Here is a 23,050-nt window from a genome sequence, read left to right as displayed (position 1 = left end):
GACTGTGTGCAGTGTTTCCATTTGCCCTCTTGCAGTGGAGGGGTTTAGCTCTGAGGTCCAAGAGGTTGCTTCTGCCAGCTTCCACCTGGACACCCGTCCTGTTTCCTCAGCACTTCCCCCCAGACACACAACACAGCTGCAGTCCTCCTTGGGGGAGCACACCCCCATTTATTGGCTTAGTATTTTGCACAAGTATGTTTTTCCCTCCTCTTCTTCAACAAAGTCACATGATTTCCGTGGGTCTGCACGTCCTTGTCCACTTGCCCTCTGGAGCCAGGCACACCAGGTGCCAATGTGGCCCTCGGCTCCAGGTGGCTGAGTGCTAAGGCAAGGGTGGAGAGCGGGGTCCAGAGGCCCTGCAGGCGCTAGCTGAAGTCCCACTTTGTTGCAAGCACTTTGCTTCTCTGCATCAAATGGGGAGAGCTGCAAGCAAGAAAGAAGGAAGGGAAATGACCACCCAGCCATGCTCAAGCTGCGGCAAACCTTTGTGGGTGGGGTGGGGAGGCACTGGAAATAAAACAAAACTCCATTGGATGGCAGTCTATACATGTTGGATACAGTGCACAAGTGCTGCTGGTGTTCTCTCCATAAGAAAGGGAAAGCAAGCCATCCCTAGGCAAGGCTAGACAGGCGTGTCAGATGAGAGAGCAAGCAACTTGTTGCTTGGATTGTGCGCCAAGGGAGCCAGCGAGGAGAAGGCATGGGATTTAGTTGGTTGACCAGATTGAGCCTTTCTGGGCTGAAGGGCAAAAGCTGTACAGCTGCCTCTCTGCCACATCAACAAAGTCTCCTCCTCCTCCTGAGCCCAGCATGAAGAGGCACTTCGTTGCCCTCCACCAGGACCTGGCAGCAATGGAACCAGAGAAGCAAAGAGGGGCAAGTTGGCAGCTCCCGCCTTTTTGCAGGCAAAACGGGTGCAGGGAGGGAAGGCCACTCACCTGTCCACTGGGAGCGTGGGCTGTCGCAAGTCATGGCTGCGGAGAGCCTGCAGGAGGGAGAGCAGCTGCGTGAGGACACTGAGTTGTCCTTGGCACAAACAACACACTTACACCGGCAGGCGCTCCCCAAAATCCCACACAGCCATCATTTTCTTAGGACTTCCCAAACTTTCTAGGGAGCAGCTTTGGCCAAAGCCTCTTTCATGCATATCCAGTGCTGCTTGGACAGAACTGTGTACAGACTACATAAAGCATACAAATTAAAACACCACTCCCCCACCATCCCAAGAAAGCCATGGATGCATCCCAGTTTAGCAGGTGTCTGCTCACCTTACGGTGATGTACATCTTTCCACTGCCGACCTTCGCAGGAGAGGGTCTGGACCCAGGCAAAAGGGTGGGCAGCCCTGAGGGGCAGAAGCAGAGCCTGGGGGGCAGTCCCTGTGTGCCCTGGGCCCCATGGGGAGGGCTGGTCCAGTGGCCCAGGACAAAGCGGGTCCCTTTCCCAGCTGCTTCAGCTACCAGCTACCTTGAGGCGTTCACACTCAATGCGCCGCTCATCCACCTCATTCTTCAGTCGTTTGTTCTCTTGCTCCAGTCTCTCAGTCAGTCCTTGGAGGTGGCTGGGGAAAAAAGGGGGGCAGAAGTGACATGATGGTGCACTGGCCATGGCACTTTGTGGCTACGGCAAGGAGGTGGCACACTATATTTGAAAGGCATATCTTGGCCGTACTCTTTAACATGTCAACGCATTTATTTGATTAGTGGAGGGATCCATGCAGACCATGTGTGTATAAAATGTGCCGGTTACAAAATCCATAATGCCCTGTACTAAAAAGGTGGAAGTGTTAGCTACTGGCAGAAGTGGGCAGGAGAAATTCACCTCATTCCCTCAGCATGAAAAGTGGGATTCAAGCCCTCCACCCTTCTGGAAGACAGAGGCCCCAAAGAGTCCCCCAAAAGATGCAGCACCTCATGGCCCCAACTCACTCCCTTTCGCCTGTCAGTTGAGCTGTTTGCTTGATCTGGTCTCGGATCTTCTGGCCTAGCTTCTCGTTCACCTGCCTGCAACAAGAGCTTCGGGTGAGATAGTGACAGAGCTTGCCTGCCCAGGGGCCACTCTTGGCTGCCGCCATCTCTTCTGCCCACTTGCCTGATAGCAGTCTGGCCAGAGGCAGACCACTGTGGCTGGCAGAACTACTCACTTCTGCTCCTTCACCCACTGGCTGACGTTGGCCATCACTAGTTCGCTCTCGTGTTGCAGCCGGCAGTTGTCAGAGCGGGCTGCTTCCAGGGAGGTCTGCAGGGATTCCACCTGAAGGAAGTCCAGAGGTAGGAAATGGCAGTGCCCTTCTTTGAGCTCAGAGCAGAGAAGGGGCTCCCTTGGGGGTCACTGGAGATGGCTGCTAACACAACAGCTCTCCTGTTCAAAGCTGTCCCAAAACTTCCTTGAACCCTTCCTTGAATGGGTCCATACTGGGAGAAGGGCAGGACTCAAAAGGAATGAAAGAAATAAATGGTCATCAGTCTCAGCTGATGGAGCACTGCTGAGCCTGAACCTCAAAAGAAGAGACCAAGAGGAGGCCAAGGAGACATGGAAGAAAAAGGAACCAAGGGCCTTTTGCCCTCTGCAAGCTCAGACTAGCAGGGTGCCTTCTGAGGTTTGAAAAGGGAGAAGATGGGGCACCTCCTTCTGGGAACATGGACCAGGAGCCCCTGGGCTTGCTCTGCAGGGGAAAGGGCTTATCTCCATATGCCCCCTCCAGCCTGGAAGGGCCCTTTGGCCCGCTGGGCTGTTCTTGCTAAATCTGTGATTCCCTGCAAGGACTCTGAAGGAGAGGCCAGTACAGAGAAGCCAAGGCAGTACAAGGGGAAAGCCAGAGGGGTTTTGTCCCTGGCTGTCAAAGGCTGTGGGGCAGAAGGAGAGGGAAAAAGTGGGCCCTCCCTGGACTCAGAGCAGCCACAGAGTCCATTCCCAGCCCTGGGGGGTTTCGTGGCAGGCAACAGCTGAGGAAAGGTAGAAGACAGTTATCGGGTTGGCAGGGAGGGGCAGAGAGAAAGAACAGAGAGACAAACGGAGGAAGGCAAGCAATGAAAAGGCAGAGGGTTAGGGGTGGGGTGGGCTAAGCGGCATTCCCCAGGCTGGATGGAGCAAACGGGTGGAGAAGTCTGCAAGTGCAGTTGCTCCAGCCAAGGACTGTAAAATGCCGCTGGATGTAGAAGTGCAAGATGCCCACCAGACAGAGCTGGGTGCCACTGCTTCTGGGAAAATGCCTACCTCCCGGTTGGAGACAACAAATTTCTGCCGGAGAAGGTTGGCCTCGTTCTGCAGCTCTTCTCTCTGCCAAAGAAGATGCCAGGAGAAGGCAGAGGAAAATGCAGTCAATGGGCACCCAGAGGCCAGGGTCTGGCAGCTCCCCTCAGACCCATTCCCAGAAGGAGGTGGCCCCCCCCCCACACCTCCTCGGCCATGCTGCGGCATCTCTCCTCCATAGCAGCCAGCTCCACCTTGGTCACCACCAGCTCCTCATCTTTCTCCTCCAGGGCCAACTGGGTGGCCTGACTCTGCTTCTGCCAGTACTGTGCCTGGCTGCCCAGCTCCCTCAGCCTCTCCTCTGCACAGCAGGCCTGCCAGGAGAGGAGCCACATGAGCCACCGTGGGAGTAGGGATCGGGGGGCTGGGGTGGGGGTCTCCTCCAAAGCCCCTCTCGGGAGACTCACCTCTTGCTCCTGCACCCTCTGAGCGGCCATCTGTTCCTGCAGCTGCTCCTGGGTGCGGGCAACCTGTTCCTCCAGGTGGACCACTTTGTGCTGGGCTAGCTGCAGCTCAGCCTCCATGCAGGATGCCTCCCGGGCTTTCTGTTCCAGCTGCCCAAAAGGGAGGGGGAGTGTGTTTTTGCATATGGGGGGGGGGGGCTCTGGCTGGTCCCCTTGGACTGGGGCCAGCAGCCTTGCCCTGCCACCTTACCTTCTCCACCACCTCCCTCTGGCTGGCCTGGCAGTTCTGCCGCTCCCGTTCTTGGACTGTGTGAAACTCTGTGCGCAGCTGGGATAAGGCAGATTCCCAATGCAATGCCTGAAGGAGGGAGGTCACGTTTACACATTAGGTCTGGGGACTGCACAGGGGCAGGGGCAGAGGAAGAGGCAGGGGGACTCTGCTGTCAGCCCACCTCACCTCTGTTGTCTGCTGCTGCAGCTGCAACTGCACACTTTCCAGGCTGCTGCGGGCTGCTTCCAGTTCCAGATCCTGCTGCTTCAGCTGCTCTCGCAAGGCCCGGCTCTCAGCTTCCCGCTCAGCCACACATGACTGCAGCCCTTGGTTCTTCCATTCCTCCTCCTGCAGCTGCAGCCAGGAAGGGGAAGGGGAAATCAATAACCTTGCCCCAGCTCCAAGGGTCCCATGGCCCAGTAGTGGGAATGGTGCCCGCTTTCCCTGGCTCCTGGCCCAAGGGGCCCACCTGGCACTGGCTGTTCTGGAGCCGCCGCTGCAGGTCCTTGTGGCACTGGGCCAGCTGGCTCTCTCGCACCTGGGCCTCATGTCGCTGCCTCTGCAGCTCTTCCTCCTGCTGCCTCTGCTGGCTCAGCTCAGCACGCAGCTCCTCCAGGGTAGATTCATGGCCCTGGACCTGCAAGCAGAGGCGCCCTTCTGTTTTGCGCCAACGAAGCCACCTCTGCCAACACGCCATCCCTGTCCCCCCTGGGTGCAGGCCTCCTACCTGCTGCCGCAGGTCCCTCAGCCCCTCGCGGCTGCTCTCTAGTTTCTGCTCCAGGCGTGTCACCTCCTGGCGCTGCTGCTGGGCCTCCTGGGCAGCTGCCTGGTGCTGCTGCCGCGCCTGGCTCAGCTCTTCCGTCAGATGCTCCAAGAGTTCCCTGGTGGAGGCAAGGAGAGGGTGGCCATGTCCTCTGCACAGGGCACCTGCCCACCCTGGCCCCACTGGGCACCTGATCCAAAGGGACATCCCAGCTACCTTTTCTGCTCCAGCTCCTCTTCAGCTCTGGATGCTCGTTTGCTCAGGACCTGGACCTCAGCCTCTAACTGGTGGGCAGCCTGGGCATGGTGCACCACCTCCGCCACACGCTCCTCCATCTGTTCCTGGGCAGCCCGGAGGCTGTTTTGGGCCAGCAGTAGCTGCTCTTCCTGCCGGGCCAGTTCCTGGGCTGGGGAGGGGGGGACAGGGTGAGCCAGGCCAGTTCCAGGGCTTTGTGGGGGAACAGGCCTGGGCAGGGAAGGAAGGGCCTCTACCCTGCCCTACCTCTTCCTTTCTGGGCAACCCACCTGCCTGAGCCCATGCACTCAGTGTGTCTGTGTATTTGTGTGGGACGACAAGCAGAAGCAAAGACAGAATGAAGAACAGAGGCCTTCCCTCCATAAGCCCAGGACCTGTCAAAGTACAGCTGGGCAAAAAGAAACGGGCAAGATTCGAGGCAGGGGCAACCATCCTGCTGTCTCCTCACATGGTCACTAGAGATCCCCCGGCGACAGAACTGACCTCATCCTCTGGGTTCAGAGAGAAGCTCCTGCAGAGCTCTCCTGTTGTCAACCACAAGCCCATGCCCCCTCACCAGCTTGATGGTGCCGCTCCTGGGTCTCGCGCAGGCTCTGCCGCAGTGTTTGGGTCTCTGTGCGCAGCGCGGCATCCTCTGCTTGGTTGTCCTCCAGTGCCTCCTGGGCCTCCCGCAGGCCAATCTCCAGGCGGTGGGCTCGGCCCCGCTGCTGCTCCAGCTCCTGGCTTTTCTCCTGGAGGGCACTGCGGGCACGCACCAGTTCAGCCTGGGACTTGCGCAAGAGCTCATCCCGCTTCTGAATGGCCTGAGAAAGGAAGAAGGGAGTTTGGAGCTGGCCATATAGTCAGCCCGGAACAAGACCCCTTCCTGCCCCACACAGGATGGGCACCTACTTGCTCTTGCTGGGCACAGGACTGGCGGCTCCGCCCGAGTGCCAACTCCAGCTGTTGGGCCTGCTGTTGCCGTGTGGCTGCCTCCGCCTCCTGCCGCTCCCTCTCGGCAGCCGCCTCCTGCCGCAGGCTCTGCACTGTCAGCTCCAGGCGCGCCAGGCCTGGAAGGAGCACTCCACTCACAGCTGGCCCGGCGTCCAGACAAGAAGCCCGCTGCTGCACCCATTCCAAGGGGAGTTTGCTCCCTTTTGCCACCTGTACCTTTCAAGGCGCTGCTCTTCTGCTCCACTACTCGCACCAGCTCCATTTTCAGGTCCTGCAGCAAATTCTGGTACTCCTCGGCCTTCTGCTGATGTTCTGTAATCTCCTTTTCGGCTTCTTGCAGCTTCTGGGCAAACCAGAGGGCATCCCCCACTCAGCTGGGCACCAGCAGCATCTCCCATACCTCACTGCCTCCACTCCTGACCCCTGAGCAATGCAGAGTGGCTAGTTGACCTCTAACCGGCCACTCCGCTGCCCCACTTACCTGCTCGAATGTCTTTGTATGGAGCACCTGGCTTTCATAGCTGCTGTTGGAGTAGCTGTGAGTTGACTTGTAGGAAGCAAAGTCCCTGCGCAGAGTTGCCAGCACCTCTTCCTGGTCTAGGACCTGGAGAGCAAATGCCAGTCAGTGAGGAGGACAATGAGGGCAGCCTGCCCACCCAGCTCCTCAGGGCTGGCACCAACCTTGGCACGGCTGTCTGACAATGCTTCCTGCAGTCCCTGAATGGTCTCTTCAAACTGGCAAGCCTGCAGCCGGCCCTGGCTCAACTCCCGCTGGGAATTATGCAGCTCTTGCACCAAACGCTCCATGGCCTCCTCAGCGTCGTTGGCTTGGTGACATTTGCCCTCCAGCTCCTCCTGCCAGACCAGCTTCTCTGCCTGAAGCTTCAGGATGGCCTCCTCCCTTGCCTTGGCCTGCAACATGGCAGGAAAAGGACAGCTCTGAGGTGGCATGGGAAGGGGACAGCGCACAGGAATCAGGTCTCAAGAGGTGCCAACACCTCCACCCACCGACCTGCCCAGGGAGCCCCCACCTGGCTGGCCAGTTCCTCCTCCAGGCGCTGCAGGCGACTCTCCAGCTCCCCGGCTCTGGTCAGTGAGGCCTGGTACTTCTGCTTGTAGATGTCCAGGCTCTCTTCCAGAAGGCCGGCACTGCTCTCGGCCTGGGCCAGCCGGTCCTGCAGGTGCCGCTCGCGCTCTTGCTGATGGGAGAGTGCCAGCTCCTGCTTCTCGGTGACCTCCTCGTAGTAGAAAAGCTGCAGAAAGTCCAGTGTAGGATGAAGCGGAAAGGGGTGCTCAGCTTGGTTGGAGGGAGAGGGGAAGGAAGGGAGTCCAACCCACGCACCTGGTCCTTGAGGATCTGGCACTGGTGGAGGAGGTGGTCCAGGTCCAGGCTCTGCTTCTCCAGGGTGCACTCACGGGCCTGCAGCTTGCTGAGGTTCTCCTGATTGCGGCCCTTGCAGATGTCCAGCTCTTGCTGGAGGTGCTGCAGCTTCACTTGCAGCTCCTCCATGTCAGCCTGGTGGGCCACTGGGAAGGAGCCCCGCCTCTCCCGCAGCTGTTCTCGGAGGGCCACTGTGCTCGGGCTCTGCATACAATACCAGCCAACCCTGGGCATGAGGGCTGGGAGCAAGGGTAGGGGGTGCCACAGACGCCAGCCTCCCTCCCCTTTCTTGCAAAGGAAGAGACCTCTTGGCCAAGGGGTCTCATCCAGAGACTGGCACAACTGCCCACCATCTTGCCTGCAGCCCTCTCAAATGCAGACAGGCATTTAAGGGTCTCTCAGAGTCTCCACTGGAGCCACACTTGGGAAACACTGGCATGTACTAGAGTGCTGGCGGCAGCCCCCATCTGGGAAATGGAGGGGAATCTGGAGCCCCAGGGAAGGAGGGTGGGAGAAAGGAAGGAAGGAAGGAAGGACTGACCTGCCCAAGAGAGGCTTCCTTCTCGTGTTGGAGCTGATGGACAACACGCGTCTGCTCCACCATCCTCTGCCCCTGCTCATGCTGAGACTCTCGTGGGCCCCACAGCTTGTCCTGCAGATGAAGGAGTCTTGTCTGGAGGTCACTCACTTCAGTCTCCTTCCCAGCAAGCTAGCACCGGCACAAAAGAATAGAGCATCTTGCTAGGCCACAGGGCAGTCTGTGCATTCAGGTGCCTCCTGCTGCTCATGCAGGGCTCTCCTCTGCACCTCCTGGGCTCCTGTTGGGCCTCAGTCTGGCTCTGATTGAGATAGATCATGAGCTGCTCACTTGTTCATCCAGAGCCACGGAAAGTGTTGGGAGCCCAGGGGTGCCTCTGCATACAGCTTTCATCTCTAGTGACCCATGGAAAGGAAAGGAGGGAGCAGCCCAACCAAAACCAAGGACATGCAGAAGGGCCCCTCTGCTCCACAAAGATCCTTCTGGGGCCCGTGAAAGTCCTGCATGCTCCCAGAGGTGCAGGGGGGGGGGAGATAGGGTGGCATGAATGTTCCACTGTCTGGGCTCCATCTCCCTGCCAGGCTAGGAGACAGAAGCACTTGCAGCCATTCAGCCACTGGGAGAAGCTCCCCACATGTGGACACAGGTGGAAATGGGATAGCTCAGGTCACCCTTTGTGGGTTGTCTGTTAGGACCATGCCAAAGAGGCCCTCTGCCTCCAAAGGTCACCTAATTCTTTGCTCGCACCCACTCCTCCTCAAGTGTGTTTAGGCTCCCCTGGAGATTTACCTGGTTGTGGGAAAGGCCAGCTGGGAGACAACGGGAGAAATGCAGTCAGAGCAGCTGTGGGTGTTCTGGAGATAATGCCTAGAACCAGAACCCCCCAGCCACTGTGTTCTCTCTCTCGGGAGGGGGAGGAAGGAACTCCCCCCACGCAGGCAGCTGGTACTGGGCAAAGGGAAGAGCTGGGCAAAGGGGAACCACTGCTGCCCACCTACCCTCTCCTGGAAGGCTTTGTGTTGGTCCCTCAGTGAAGCCCCATCCTGTGCCAGCCGCTGGTGCTTGGCCTGTTCTGCCGACAGCTGCTCCTGGCACTGGGAGAGCTGGTCTTGGGTGGCCTGGATGTCTGCCTTCCATCTCTGCTCGGGCTGCTGCTTGCTTTGCTGCTGCTGCTCCCAAGTCCAGGGAAAGCCTCATCAGAAGAGGTTAGGTGGGCTAGCTGGGCAGCCGGTCAGGAGTCCCTCTGGCTCTTCCCCAGTCAGGTCTGGGGAAGGGCAAAGGCGGTGCTGGCAATGGGCAGCTCCTCCTCTACCTTCTGGGCTTAGAGGAAAGGGAGGGCTGGGGCAGAGACCCCTGGGGAACCAGGGAAGCCAGGAGTGGATGGATGCCATCTTCCCCAAGCCTCACCTCTGTTGGTTGCAGGGCCTCCCGCAGGGCGCTCAACTCCTGGTCTCTCTTCTGCAGCTCCTCCCTGAGGACCTGGTACTTGCGCTGCTCTGTGCTCAGCAGTTCCTTCTGCTGATCCACCTGGAGAAGCGGATGGGAGAGACAGTCCCCTCAGCTCAAGGCAGCACGGTCTCCCCAGCCACCGCCAGATAGACTGACAGGGGCGCCAGCATCACTCCAGGAGCCCCAGGACAGTGGGAGAGTCCCAGCCTGGCTGCTCCTCTCTCTCCCTGAGGATAGAAAGGGCAGCTGGGGTCTCCCAAGGGCCCCTTTCGTACCCACTGGAGTGGTGGCGGCTGCTGTGCCCATACCTCCCCCTGTCGCTCCTCCAACTGCTGGCCAATTAAGTGGCCTTTCCTCCGCAATGCTTCGATCTCTTCTTCCTGGGCACAGACCTGGGACTCTGCTGCTTCCTGTTTGGCCCGTGAGGCTGACAGGGTGCCCTTTGAAAGAGGGAAAGGGCTTTGCTACTGTGGAGACCCCTCCCTTGGGGCAATCATGCCGTCACCGCCCCCCCCCCCCAACATACACCTTAGCCAGGTCTCTTTAAAAGCCTTTAGGGTTTTCTGGGTCCTGGGTGAAGGTCTACTGCCCACCTGCCACCCAGCACACTCTGCTCCTAGGCTCGGGAGAAGGAAAAGGGTGCCTGGCTCCCCATACCTCCTCTTGTGCACTCTGAAGGCTCGCCAGTTGCTCCTGGACTTGGCTCTCTAGTGGACGAAAGAGCGCCTCCCTCTTGGCCATGCGCTGTTGCAGGAGGCCGTGGCTTTCTTGGAGGTTGTGCAGGGCTCGGTTCCTCTCTGCAGCCTGGAGGGAAGCAGAAGCTTTTGGCCTTCCTTCTGGTCCCAGAGCCCCCACAGTGGTGGTGGGGAACAGCGGTCACTTGGGCGGCCTCCTCCAAAACCCCTCCCCACCTTGGACAGCTCAGAACAAGATGCTGGCAGGGAGGTGTTCCTCACCTGCTGCAAATTCAGCTGAGAATCAAGAGTATTCAGACAGCTAAGGCAGTCTTCTTTTCCTTTACCCCGAATAATTATGTGGGGAGAGAGAAGGGCTCCCCTCTTTGGCCCAAAAATGTGGGTAGGCACATTCAGCACAGTGGCCTAGTTACCCAGTGGCTTCCTGGACCACATGTCCACCTTGGGAGAGAGGTCCAGGTGGTTTTCAGGCCCTGGATGAATAGCATCTCCTGGAAGGAAAAGGGGATGTTTGGGGCTGGTGGACAGCTGCTAAGGAGCCCTACATGAAATGTTCCCTCCAACAGAAGGCTGGATGGCAACTCATTCCAAGTCTTCAAGAAAATCTCTCCAGGACAGGCAGCGTTTCAAAGCCTGGCTATCAACCAAAAGAGGGATGGATCACTTCCGGCCACAGAACTGGCTTTGGCCCACAAGGCACCCTGGGCCTTCGTCCACCAGAAGAGGGTCAGTCCAGCCTCCTGCTGCTTCTGGAAACCCGGAGTTGGCTGTGCCCCCTCCTCTGCCAGGAGGACCGACCCCATCCCTTCTGCCAAGAGGCACCTGGGAACATGTACGCTGCAGCATGAGCCCAGAGCATCATTAACACCCACCTCGAACATCATTAAGACGTTTCCAAGAAAATTAATTGAGAGACTCATTAAAAATAAATTAAGAAAAATGTGTTGCGGAGTGCTTGCTCTGAGCTCATAAATCATGGCTCACGGCTCCAGGCTGCTGCACAGACAATTAACGCCCGCCAATTTGTTTTATCCTGACCGCAAAACTTAGAAAGCAGACGTGGAGATTAGATTAGAGGTGTCTGTCAAGTGGAACTCAGAGCACATATTTTAGGATACAAAAGGAAAATTAGGCAAACAAAGGCCAGCAAGAGCCATTTTGTCTTGTTCGGGGTTCTCAGCTTTTTGGAACTTGAATTCCACTGAGTTCAATGTTTTCCTTTGTCGACAACTGGAAATAAACTTATGGATTTTCAATTACTAGGTCCTCTTGCTAATCCTATTGATCTGCCAATCCTAGAAATCTAAGTTTCCTGAAATTTCTGTTACAACTTCACGCAGCAGAGCTACCAGGTGAAGATGGGGTAGGCCCCCAAGGAGACAAGAGTGGGACAAAGGGGTGCATTTGTAGGCAGAGGCCACAGGGCCCAGCCTGGTCCTTTCTTGGGGCTGGAAGACAGGTTCAATGTGTAAGTGAGAGAGCTAGGAGTCTGGAACGGGAAACGGTGGCTGAGAAGAGCATGGAGAGCCGAGCCGTGGAACCAGCCCCAGAAGCCCTTGGGAGAGATCTCTGGGGTGGGAGTGATGCCAAGGTCCCCTTTGGTCCTTGCTCCAGAGTCATACAAATCAGAGGGCCCCCTAAACACCAGGCCCACTTCCTAGGCAAGATGCTCAGCCTGAAGACCAAGCGAGACCACCAGCCAGGGAAACTCAGCCATGCTCCTCTCAGCCCATCCTTGTCCCCCAGGGCCAGTGGAGGGCCAGGGGGGTCTGCCTCTCAAGAAGCAGTGACCACTCCATCACCCCTGCTCCCCCATCTCATCAACGCAGCACTAAACCCCATAGCAAGAGGCAAGAAGCTGCCACTCTCAGGAGAGAGAGTGACAAAGAAGAAAACTCTGAAACCTCAAGGGGTGCGTGGTAGTTGAGATGCAGAAGGCAGGGCACTGGACTGGCCAAGGGGTACAGCTGATGCCAGGCAGGCAGGGAGGCACTCAAGTGAGGGTTCCAGCTGCCCGCTGGAGCAAAAGCCTTCCCAATGCTCTCTCCCCAAATCCCAAAGGAGAGACCCCCCCACCTCATCCCTCCTCATGGGGTGGGGGGGAGGGCAAGGGGATCCTCTTTCTCTGTTGCATTCTGGAAGAAAGCACATCATCCTTCACAGGGCCTCCTCTTTTGGGGGGGGGGGAACCATTGCTCAGTCTTGCAGTTCCAAAGGAGGACAGCAGAGGTCACCCTCAGCTCTTGCATTTGGGCGCTCCAAGTTCCAAAATGGCAGATTTTTGAAAATTCCCGATTACCAGACATGAGAAGTGAGTGACTCCTCCTGCAGTGAGTGTCTGGCAGAGGGATGGGATCAGACAATGAGAGATGGAGGCGTTAACAGCCTCTCCCCCAGAGCCCTCAAAAATACAGTTGGCTCTCCGTACCCACCGATTCTGCATCCATGGATTCAACCGACCACAGTTCAAAAGTATTCACAAATACACAAATTCAAAAAGAAAACCTTGGTTTTGCCATTTTGTATAAGAGACACCATTTTCCTACACCAGTGTATTTAATGGGATTTGAGCATCCATGGATTTTGGTATCCACGGTGATCCTGGAACCAAGCCCCTTGCCACACTCTCAGCACCCACCTTTCTTGCAACAGAACTGGAACCCAAGAGTTGGAACGTAACTGTCCGAGGGCAGCAAAAACAAAGCTGCACTCTGCGCATGGCATCAGCATTGCCGCTGCTACCCCCTGCCACCCCTTCCAATGCTTTTGCTCCCATAGTACCTCCTTCAGGGCCAACCTGTACTTGCTCCTCAGGGCAGCCGCATCAGTCTCTGCCACCGCCAGCTGAGCTGTTGCTCCTTGGGCCTGAAAGAGAAAGAGAGGGTTGGCATTTGGGATAGGGGCCACCAGGAATGAGGGCAGGAGGGCAGTCCAGAGGAGCTGGAGCCAAGTGTCCTTGCAGTTCCCAGGGGCCTCCCAGGCATTCCTCTGTTTTCTCCATTTCCTCTCCTTCCATTCTGCTGAAAGAAAATGGTCAAAGTCTTAGCTTTGCTGCAGAAGAAAAGGGGGGAAGGGATGTCTTCAGCAATTGCCGAAAGGCTGATTAAACTATGTGATTTTCACTGAATTGGCCCCTCACCCCATCCATGAACCTCTAAAAAGGATCTTGGAACATACAGCTCTTGCTTGCCCCAGGTAGAAAAAAAATGAGTACAGAGAGCCTACACAAATGCAGCCTAGACAATGAAGAAATAGAAACAGTGAAAGAGTTCTCACACCTGGGGTCAAATATTGATTGGAACAGGGACTACAGCCAGGAATGCAAAAGGGCAGCTATGAAAGAATTAGAAATGATCCAAAAGAGCAAAGAGATACAACTGAGCTTGAAAATTAGAATTGCACAAGCCACTGTATTCCTCATCACAATGAATGGATGCAAGAGCTGGACAGTGAATAAAGTAGGTAAGAAGAACAACTCATTTAAGACATGGTACTGGAGAAGAGTGCCGAGGATCCCATGGATGGCCAAAAAAGACAAGCAAATGCGTCCTACAACAGATAAAGCTGGAAATCTCCTTGGAAGCCAAGATGACAACACTGAGGCTGTCATCCTGAGAAGGCACAACTCACTGGAAAAAACAATAAAGCTAGGGAAGGCGGAGGGAAGCAGAAAGAAATAAAGGCCACATGCTGGACGGACAGACTTTATTGAAGAGGTCAAGGGAATGGATTTGCAGGACCTGAGCAGAGCAGTGGAGGACAGAAAGTCTTGAAGATGTCTCATCCACAGGGTCGCCATGAGTCAAGACCAACTTGAGGGTAGTTAACAACAACAAAATTATGTGAGTGCTTGGGAGAGGCCTTGCTGAAGAGGAGGACAATGCAGGGGGCTTCTGACATGGGTTTTCTTGCCCCACCAACCTGATCAGAGTACAGGCAAGGCCTGGAAGGACCCACTGAATACATTCTCTGGTGCACTTTGTTTTTAAAAAGACCTTTGACTGAGAACTCAACACAGAGCAAGAGTGGAGGACAACAAGTTAGAGCTGGATAAAGCAGGAGTTAATTTAAAACAAAAAACAAAATGGAACAAAAACCCTGAAGCACTATAAAAGAGCATTTTCAACTGGGAGGGAAGGAAGCTTCTAAGTCCCCCAGGGATTCAAACTGGGACTGGGGCTGTCTAGTATTCCCAAATGCTCTGGATCCAGCAACGAGGGATGCACATCTCTGGCTGTGTCTGTGCCTTCAAGTTGCCTGTCGACCGATGGTGACCCCATGAATTTCACAGGGTTTTCGTAGGCAAGGAAGACTCAAGAGGTGGTTTTGCCAGTGCTTTCCTCTAAAATATGCCGGAGGAGATCCGTCATATCACCTCTCTAGATGCCTTTAAAAAGGTGGTCAAGGCGGATCTCTTCCGGCAGGCCTTCCCAGACTGACCTTGCATTAAATTAAATTGACTACCCTGGCTGCCCCAAGTTGTCTTGCTCCTATTTTTTTAAGTTGTCTTTGACTATTTTAATTGTTTAATTTGTTTTGATTGTTATGTTGAAGGTGGAGGGTTGGGGGGACTGGGTAATGTTGTCAATGGTTGTATTATATATATATTTATCTTCTATTGTAACCCACCTCGATCTGTAGGGAGAGGCGGGATATAAATAAATATTCATAGGGAGAGGCAGAATATATTATTATTATTATTATTATTATTATTATTATTATTATTATAGCTACAGTATTTGTGAGACAGTGGCAGTCTCCTATCTAAGTACTAGCCAGGGCTGACCCTACTTGCTTCCAAGATCAGAGTTGATCTGGTGCCTTGAGGGTATTTGGGCCTCTGTGTGTGCGTATGTGCCTTCAAGCCATCTGTCGACTTATGGCAACCTCATGAATCTCACAGGGTTTACTTTGGCAAGGAACACTCAGAGGTTGTGTTGCCAGCCCTTTCTCCCGAAATATAGCCTACAGTACCTGCTATTCATCTGGACAGTGCCAAATTTTACAGGAGCCTGAAAGCCCAAATAGACTGGGAAAGGCAGACGTGACCCTTCCCGCCAAGGAAGAGGAGGAGGAATTTGGGATAAGGGTAGAGCGGTCCCCACTTGGACAATGGGAAACCACCCCAGGGGTGGGTCTGAGCCATTCCCCGCAACTCTGGCCCAAGTGGAAAAAATCCTCCTTGAATCTGCTGAGCCAGTCCCAGCCAGAGACATTAGCCATGAGATGGCAAGGAAAGACCCCTGAGGGCTACAGGACATGCTCCTTCCACAGAGGAGATTACATGTGGCATGTGCCTCTGGCCACATCATCTCCACAAGGTGTAGAAAAATGCAACTAAAACTGATCATGGCGTGTGGAGCAACTGCCACTCTCTCTTGAAAGACTGGCATGTGGAGTCTGCAACGGAACAGCAAACAAGTTCATCCGCCTGCAGGACCATTGCAACATTGCCTCACCACTCTCAGAAATGCCAAAAATTCAAGGGAAAAAATCTGAAGTGGTCTGATGTTCCCTGCCAGTTTCATTATTCCACAGGTGGGGGATTACAGCTAAACTAGTGCTCCTCCGCTCTGGTGCTGCATTGAGGAGGGAGCCCATCCTGTTCCCTTGGGAGGCCAAACCTCGGCTGGGAAGATGCAGCCCCAAGCAGAGCCCCCCGTCATCCCTTCCTGGGGCTGCCCAGAGCCAGTGGGGCCTCCCTTACCAGCAGGTGGGCATCCTGGAGTTCTGCCCAAAGAGCCTCCCCCTGGGGATTCACTAGCTTCCCACTTAGCACTGCCCACTCTTCATGACCCTTCAGAGGAACTGCTTGCGCCTCCACACAGGGAGTCTTCCAGCTCCACTTCCAACTGGGCATCAAGCCCTCTGGTGGGAAGGGAAAAGATGGACCTCTTAGATGAACCCTCTGCCAGGCCAAGCCCCTGGCTCCCTCCTGCACTTCTCTGAAGGCAGAGGTCGGGGCAGCCAGCTTGGGTGCTGGGCGCCGCGGTGCATGTCTTTAAGAGTCTCCTGTGGAGTAGGGAGGAGGGAGGCAAGGGCTTGGCAGGTGAGGAGGCTGACTTCCATTGCTTTCCCACTCCTCCTCTCAGTTCAGTCCCAGCCTGGATGGCATCCCCACCTTCCCTGCTTACCTCCACCCTGTGCGCCCATCTGCAGCCTCTCAGCACCTTGCTCTCTCCTTCTGCCTGTATCGTCAGCTGTTGGAGCAAAGGGAGACAGGCAGACATTGGGAGAAAACCAAGACAGTGCCCATGCCAAGGCCAGGGGGTGGCAATGGGAGTCTAGGCCTCGCTTGCTGGACACAGCAAGCAGACAAGTGGTCTACCAGCTTTGCTTCAGCCTTACAGCAAGGGCACTCCATGAGCATGGTCTTCTCCTGTATTTGATGGGTAACCCCTTCCTTTGAACACGGGGTGGGCTATTCAGCAGAGGGTCTCTTAAGACAACAACCCTGAGGCCTGCCATATCTTCACATTCCTGATGTCAACCAGGTACCTCCGTGGAGACCACACACTGGAGCATGGAAGCATAAGCCCCACCACAAGCTGCACTGACTGATCCCCAGTCCTCTGAAAGAGAGGCTGATCTTAAAGCCATGTTACTCATTTTAGTCTGAAGACCAGCACTGCTGCTCGTGCTCTCAAGTGAGAAATGCACAGAGGAGCCTCAGAAGTGGGAGGGAGGAAGGCCTCGCTACGGTTGCAAAGCTTGTGCGCTCCATGTTCTCAGGATGAAAATGGCGGCAAGGGAGAGCAGATATTCCAGGAGCAGCCTGAGCCCTGGAAGTTGGGTGGGTGGGGTTCCTCTGCCCCAGGCACCTTTTCCAGCTTCCAAGCCAGAGGTGGAGAGCAGAGCACATGCCCCAGAGGGAACCATCCACTCCTTTGCTGCACCGGTATGGCCGGAAAAGGCAGGAGGAGCACCACCAGTGGGCAGGAGATCCTCCCAAGGCAGGAGCAGCCATCCCCAGCCCTCGTGGGCCAATCCACAGCCCAATCCCTCAGCCTGAGCTCCTGCCATGCTAGCCACAGCTGGTCCTGGGAGCCGCACTTGAACTAAGTACCCCAGGTGGAGCCCTTGCGTCGGCAAGGGAGGCCAGAGGCAGCGTGAGAGGAACCGCTGTGGGAGAAGCCACCTCCTACTGTCACAGGCTCTGAAGCATCCAAGGTGCCTGCGCAGAACCACGGCTCATAGGAGAGCAGGCAGGGCAGGGGCAGCTCCGGGACACCTGTCCTCTGGCAGGACAGAGGTATCAGGAGAGAACAGAAAGTGCCGGCAGCAGGTAGGCACCCAGGAGCCCAGACCCAGGCCCCTGAGCTGAGCCACACTGCAATCAATATGCCCTGAGTGCAGCGGTGGCTGTTCTTCCTTCAGCTGCTGCCCCTCCTGCTCCCCAGTTAGTTCCCCAATTCCTCTTGCTTGGCCCTCCCATACCTGTTGGCAGGGGTCCTCCTGGTACTCCTGGCCAGGCTGCCTGTCCTCCACATGCTGGGATTGATGCCGCCTCTGCCCCAGCTCTGTCTGTGCCTCCCTCTGCAAGGTCTCCAGTTCACAGATCCTCTGCTCCTGAGCAGCTGGCTATTGACCCACACGAGGAAAGAAAGGGAGGGAGGAAGAAAATGGCGGGGGGAATCAATGAGGGACGAAGCAGAACACAGATTGGTGGCAGTGGTGGCTGTTGCTCCTCCAGGGGAAAGATGTCCGTGATGCTCTGAGGACAGGAAGGCAATGAGGTAAAGGGGGGCAGGATAAGGGGACAGCGGCGCACCTGCGCAGGGGCATGCCAGGAGTTCGGCCAAGTCCCCAGGGTCTTTGGCATTGGCCACACACGTATATGGAGGTGGGGCAAGTGTGGGAGAGATGGGGGGGGGGCTCTTCTTGCCAGGCTGCCTCTCTCATCCTGAAGAAGCAGGAGCTGGTCCTGAAGCCTCTGGATTTGTGCTGCCTGCTGCTCCAGTCAGAACAGGGAGGGAATGTGAGCGAGCAAGACAACGAACGAATAAACAAACGGATCTTGACTGTCAGCCATGAAACAGGGAGAGCAGGCCAAGACTCAGGATGTTGATCTGCCACACTGGTGGGTGCTGACTACTGCATCCTCAAAGGCACTGGCTGGGGGCAAGGGAGCCTGGTGCCCAGGGAGGTCCAGCTGAAGCAGCCCAGCCTCTGGGGCCCCATGGCCCAAGCGTCAGGAGAAGCAGCAGCAGGAGGAGGAGGTCCACTGGAGGAAGGGGTGCTCCCTTTCTCGACCTCTGCTCTCTCTTCCTCGGCAGCCCAGGGACATGCCAGCCAAGGTGGGTGGGTGAGCTCAAAGCTCCTTCCCCAGTGCACCTGGAACAGACAGCCAGGGGTCCTCTTGGGACCTATGGGAGGAAAGATGCTAGTGTGGTGGGACTTGGATCTGCTGCTGCCACAGTCCTCGTCTTGCCTGCAGTGAGAGGGCAGCAGGTGAGGCAAAGGGGGCCTTGGGGAAGGACTCCCTGCCTCTCAGACGCAGAGAGGTGTGGCCTCAGTGAGGGCGGGGTGCACAAAGGGAAGGGCAGGGCAGGGGGGGAGGTCTCTGGAACCCAGGGATGTGCCAGGAGCCACGGAGGAGCTGTGTGGCCCTAGAGGCCTCTTGCTGGACCATACCTCCCATTATCCCTCACCGTTTCCCATGCTGGCTGAGACTAATAGATAGGAATTGCAGTCCACATCCTCATGCCTCAAGACAAGTGCCAGAAGCAGTGGGAAGGGGCACAAAACTCTGGGTTCTGTCACACTCTCTGCCTGCAAACAAGTCTCAGTGTGTGGCCCTTTGTTCCTGGGGCCCTCAAGTGCACCATCAGCGCTGACATTTCTCTCCAGGGCCTGTCTCTCTTTCTCCAAGACTGGGGAAAGAGCACAGCAGCAGAGCATGGGGCGCTTCCTGCTAGGTAGCTAAACACCCCCTGCCTGCCTGTGCCCATCTCCACGTGAGGCCACTCTCACGCTCCCAAAAGAAAGTAGGGGGTACTTTCCTTCAGGCTGAACCTCCACTCCCTGGGTCAGTGCTGCCATTTCTCTTTTCTCCTTTGCAGAGGCAATTACTTTCATGTCATCATTTCTGGAGACACTTGCAGGGAGAGCAAGAGCTGGACTATCTGTGTCCACCAAGGGACTTCTGCAGTGGAGGCGAAGGATTAAAATCACTGAGGAGCCTCTGAAGCAGCAGCTGTCACTTTGGTCAATGTGCCACACTGCTGGACACTCAGCTCTGCGCATCTATGCAAATAGTTGCATTAAAGATCATGATGTCAACTTGCAAGGCACCTTGTGTGTGCTGGAATGATCAAAGCTGACCGCTAAGGCAATTATGGCAAAGGAAAGTCCATCGTGGCTGCGTGCTTCTCCCTGGGCTCAGAGAGTTTAACTGTTGAGCAGAGATGAACCTCCTACATTCAAGCATCCCTGGCATACGCAGCAAAGACACTGGCAGGTCCAGAGAACAGGGGCAACTGCAAGATCTGCAATGGGTGAGGCAGGCAGCACACTGACCCAAAGGCCTGAGTGAGCTGACTGAGAACAGAGCTGGGCCTTCTAAGATGCCACCACGTCATCTGCAGATTGGGCCTTCCCTGGGAGGATCCTCCAGCCCCAGAGGAACATGGGGGCTTGCTCACCCTCATGTGCCCTCTCTCTCTTCGCCAAGGGCATTGCATTCACTGTTGAGCTGAACCTGCCTATACAGAAACCTCTCTGACTTGTTTCTGGCAGCAGAGGCCTCCCGGCAGTCCACTGACAGCTGCTAACTTCCTACCTTAGGGGGCCAGCACACAAGCATATCAGCAACCACCCCCCCCCCCCCATGCCAAGAAGAACTAGATGTGAGCAGGTCAGTTCAGAGACTGGCGGAGGCCTGGGCGGAACAGCGAGTGAAACCCGCCGGGCCTGGAAAGGCTGGCCTTTACAGAAGTTGCCTCCCTTGCAGACAGAGGGAAAGAAGGAGGAGCGGGGATCAGGTGGCAGGAGAGCATTGGGGGAAGCCCAACATTGTTGTCTGTTGCCTCTGTTTGCATTGTCTCCAAAAGCAAAATGGCTGACGTGTGGCTGCTGCAGCTGTGTCACAAGGAAGCCATGTTGCAAGAGAAGCTCCCCTCCCTCTGCCTGCCTTTCTCGGAGGCTCCATTCACAGCCCAGGCTCAACCTCTCTATCCTTTGTTCAGGAAGTGCCTCTCCCTCTGAATGGCATTTAATATTCTTCCCCTGCTTTGATTAAGCCTCCCAGCTTAAGAGGATGGGCTGCCAAGGCACATAAAGGCACCTCTGCCACTGCTGATCTTTTGTACCAAAGCGCTCGCTGGCCACCCAAATCTGGCAAGTTCCCCCCCTCTCCCACCTGAGAGCAGGTCTCCCACCCTGGAAGGGAACCATCACAATGCCCTGTGCGTCGTCCACTTGTTCTCTTCTACTCTCTCAGGAAGACATCCACACATCTGGATTGGGATGGGGGGCAGGCAATGCCTTGCCAGCTGGGAAGAGGATGCACCTGCAGTGCCCTCACTGCCAGCCTGCCTACCTTCGGGACGCCAGTGCAATAAGTCCCCTTTGCAAAGCAAGAGAGATGGGTGGGCAGGGTGAGGGGGCACCAGGACACAGTGCGACGGATAATTAGTTTCCTTTATAGTTACAGCTTTCCCCATTTTACATAAGTAACTAAAACACACCCGAAAGCAACAAGAAACTAGAAAATGTACTCATCCATGTCACCTTGAACACACTGCATTGGACCTGGCTAGTCTTTGGACAGGAGACCCTCAGGACGGAATAACACCCAGGGGCTGTACCAGTCAGTGCTGACCATACGGGACAGAGATGGACTGACAGGGGTCTGGCTCAGCTTGAGGGCAGCTTCCTGTGACCCTGCTCCTCAGGGCTTGCAACACAGCACCTCTGCCCTCATGGATTGGGGCCAGACCTCTGTCACTTTAAAAGCAACTTAAACACTGCAAATGGAGTGAAGTTCTTTCTCCACCTCAAGTTACAGCTTTAACATAACTTAACATGACTTTTTGTCATGGAAAAGGGTATGAATTACAAGCAGCAGGTTCCGTCCAGATGGAAGGATGTGCCAGCAAGGTCTGCCCCCAATTGGCCCTCTGCAACAAAGGCTGTCCAGGCCCTGGAGCCTCTGCGTGGCCCCCACACCTCATGCCATTGCAGGGGTTGCAGGTTAGAGGCCCAGGCTGGGTTACATGGAGGGCCCTGTCCCTGCTCAAGCTGGTGCTGTGGATCATGGTGTGAGGCCCCATTTAGTGCCAGTCCCTGATACAAGCTCCAGCTGACTGCAACAGCCACTCATCTGGCAGAATCCACTGCAGGTAACATCTCAAGGTATAGTCAGATGAAGTCAAGGAGCCTAGATCCAAAACACAAAGAGGAGCTCTCACTTACCACTGCTGGCTCCTGCCTCTGCCTCTGCTGGACGCCACACTCCTCGCTCTCCAGGCGGTCCGTGTCCGGCAGCTCCCTCACTGCCTCCAGATCTTTCTGGGAGATTTCATAGTGAAGCTTGGCGATGGTCTCTTGCAGCTTCTGAATTTTAGCTTCCTTCTCCAAAATCTGCAGACCAAGGAAGCAGCACAGGCCCATTTGCATCCTGGAAAAGACACTTATCTGTCTGGGCGCAAGGGGGTGGGGTGAGGGACATGCAGGAAGCTGGCCCTCAGGGGCTCTGTCAGCAGGGATGGGATGCTGCTCACTTGCCGGCCTGCACAGGATGCCTCCAGGGTCACTTGTCTGATGGATGAGGGGCAGGGCATTGGGGGCCACAGGGGGTGATGGAAGGGCCATGGGGGTGTCTGGATCCCCCCCCCCCTAGCTGCCTTGCTCTGTAAAGAACAGACCCCATAATGACCTGTGCCCTGCAACCCAGTCTGGAGTCGGCCCTTTTCCTTCCCTCGACTGACTGGCAGAATCAGCACATTACTCCCCAGCCAGCTTGCCCTGATTCTTCATTGCAGAGGTCTACATGCAGGGCATAAGCATGGCTAGACCCCCCCTCCCTTGATCTGTTGGCTTTGGCATCAGGACCTGCTCAGGGAGCGAGATGGCAGGGCCCACCTCAGATCTGGCTGCCTCCTGCTGGCATGCGGCTTCCTGCAGATGGAGGGCAAGTTCAAAGAGGAACTGTTCCTGCAGCAACACCGCCAACCTCTGTTCCTCTGGACCAACCTGCTGCTCTGGGAGATGAGACCTAGGAAGGAAGAAGACACTAGTCAAAAAAGGTTGCAAGGATGCCATTGGGACAGAAGGAATAGACAAGAAGCCTGAGAAACATGCCTGGAGAGTGGCCCTAGATCGGAAGGGCCCCTGGCTCAAGGCTGAGCTCCTCCCCATAGAGACCCCAGACAGCTGCTGACTATCAGAGAAACAGAAAATCCTGAGCACGAGAGACAAACAGCCTGACTCACTGCAAGGTAGCCTCCTGGCCTGAGGTGGACAGAAGGTAGGAGAAGACTACAGGTAATCTCTGGGGGGCTTGATTAGGTCTTCAAGGGGCTCTCATCCCTCACGCCTGGCATCATGCCAGTGGCCGCTTCCTCTGCTCAGCTCAAGAATTACAAGCAGTGCTTTCCTCATATCTGTTGGTTTTGTTTAGAAGGAACCTGTGCCTGGCTCTGGCAGGAAGATCTCAGCACCCCAGTAAAAACCAAACCGGCTCCTGCTACAGCGAGGGCTGCCTCTCCCTTTCCCACTTCCTCCAGAAGATGCCTGACACCAAGTGGCCTCTTTGGACCCCTTGCCCAAGGTGTGCGCGCGTGCATCTTCCAACTTCCCAAGCGAGGGGAGGGGAGCACCTGAGGGGGGGGGGGGGGGGGGGGAGGGCTTCCCCCTTCACAAAAAAGCCTGTCCTTTCTCCCTTTCTCGATTGCCCAGAAACACAGCTGCGCACGTGTGCATGCAGAAGGCTGGTCTGCCCACGGGGGAATCTCACCCTCCAGCTATACCTACGGTCAGGATTAACCTACTTATGCCCCCTGCCAGGCAAGGGAGAGGGGTCGGGAGGAGGAGCAGAGTGTAGCATTCAGCCCTCCTTGTGCCCACCTGAGGAAGACAACCGAGACCTCTGACTGACGGTGCAAAGGA

General features: G+C 56.0%; 1 protein-coding gene across 17 annotated transcripts in view; it reads right to left on the bottom strand.

The window, feature by feature from the left end:
- Positions 1-142: 142 nt before the first annotated feature.
- The window catches only part of PMFBP1 (polyamine modulated factor 1 binding protein 1), a 57,090-nt gene continuing 34,182 nt past the window's right edge, over positions 143-23,050 (bottom strand). For 5 of the 17 annotated variants that reach the window (XR_006100500.1, XR_006100498.1, XR_006100496.1 and 2 more), the window contains 29 exons: positions 22,025-22,157; positions 21,356-21,523; positions 17,378-17,521; positions 16,075-16,140; positions 12,722-12,805; positions 9,903-10,049; positions 9,554-9,685; positions 9,204-9,323; positions 8,795-8,965; positions 7,800-7,967; positions 7,220-7,462; positions 6,909-7,130; positions 6,559-6,789; positions 6,359-6,481; positions 6,094-6,220; positions 5,836-5,993; positions 5,501-5,747; positions 4,906-5,095; positions 4,396-4,807; positions 4,113-4,280; positions 3,906-4,013; positions 3,659-3,805; positions 3,398-3,565; positions 3,216-3,278; positions 2,143-2,252; positions 1,928-2,002; positions 1,467-1,560; positions 939-1,180; positions 143-423 (listed from right to left, as the gene is read on the bottom strand). Coding sequence is in view for 2 of the 17 variants with exons in the window: in XM_042437501.1 (XP_042293435.1) it covers positions 366-423; positions 939-985; positions 1,467-1,560; positions 1,928-2,002; positions 2,143-2,252; positions 3,216-3,278; positions 3,398-3,565; positions 3,659-3,805; positions 3,906-4,013; positions 4,113-4,280; positions 4,396-4,807; positions 4,906-5,095; positions 5,501-5,747; positions 5,836-5,993; positions 6,094-6,220; positions 6,359-6,481; positions 6,559-6,789; positions 6,909-7,130; positions 7,220-7,462; positions 7,800-7,967; positions 8,795-8,965; positions 9,204-9,323; positions 9,554-9,685; positions 9,903-10,049; positions 12,722-12,805; positions 16,075-16,140; positions 17,378-17,521; positions 21,356-21,523; positions 22,025-22,157 (4,324 nt within the window). In the remaining 15 variants the exon portion in view is untranslated. Of the gene's footprint in view, positions 424-938; positions 1,181-1,268; positions 1,345-1,466; positions 1,561-1,927; positions 2,003-2,142; positions 2,253-3,215; positions 3,279-3,397; positions 3,566-3,658; positions 3,806-3,905; positions 4,014-4,112; positions 4,281-4,395; positions 4,808-4,905; positions 5,096-5,500; positions 5,748-5,835; positions 5,994-6,093; positions 6,221-6,358; positions 6,482-6,558; positions 6,790-6,908; positions 7,131-7,219; positions 7,463-7,799; positions 7,968-8,794; positions 8,966-9,203; positions 9,324-9,553; positions 9,686-9,902; positions 10,050-10,201; positions 12,497-12,721; positions 12,807-16,074; positions 16,141-17,377; positions 17,522-21,355; positions 21,524-22,024; positions 22,158-23,050 lie in introns of those variants that run through there. The other 12 variants (XR_006100502.1, XM_042437502.1, XR_006100501.1 and 9 more) reach the window with 12 other exon arrangements.

Source organism: Sceloporus undulatus, chromosome 8 (assembly GCF_019175285.1).
Source record: "Sceloporus undulatus isolate JIND9_A2432 ecotype Alabama chromosome 8, SceUnd_v1.1, whole genome shotgun sequence".
NCBI classification, from domain to species: Eukaryota; Metazoa; Chordata; class Lepidosauria; order Squamata; family Phrynosomatidae; genus Sceloporus; species Sceloporus undulatus.
The sequence above is the reverse complement of the archived record's forward strand: the minus strand, read 5'-3'. Positions and strand labels throughout refer to the sequence as shown.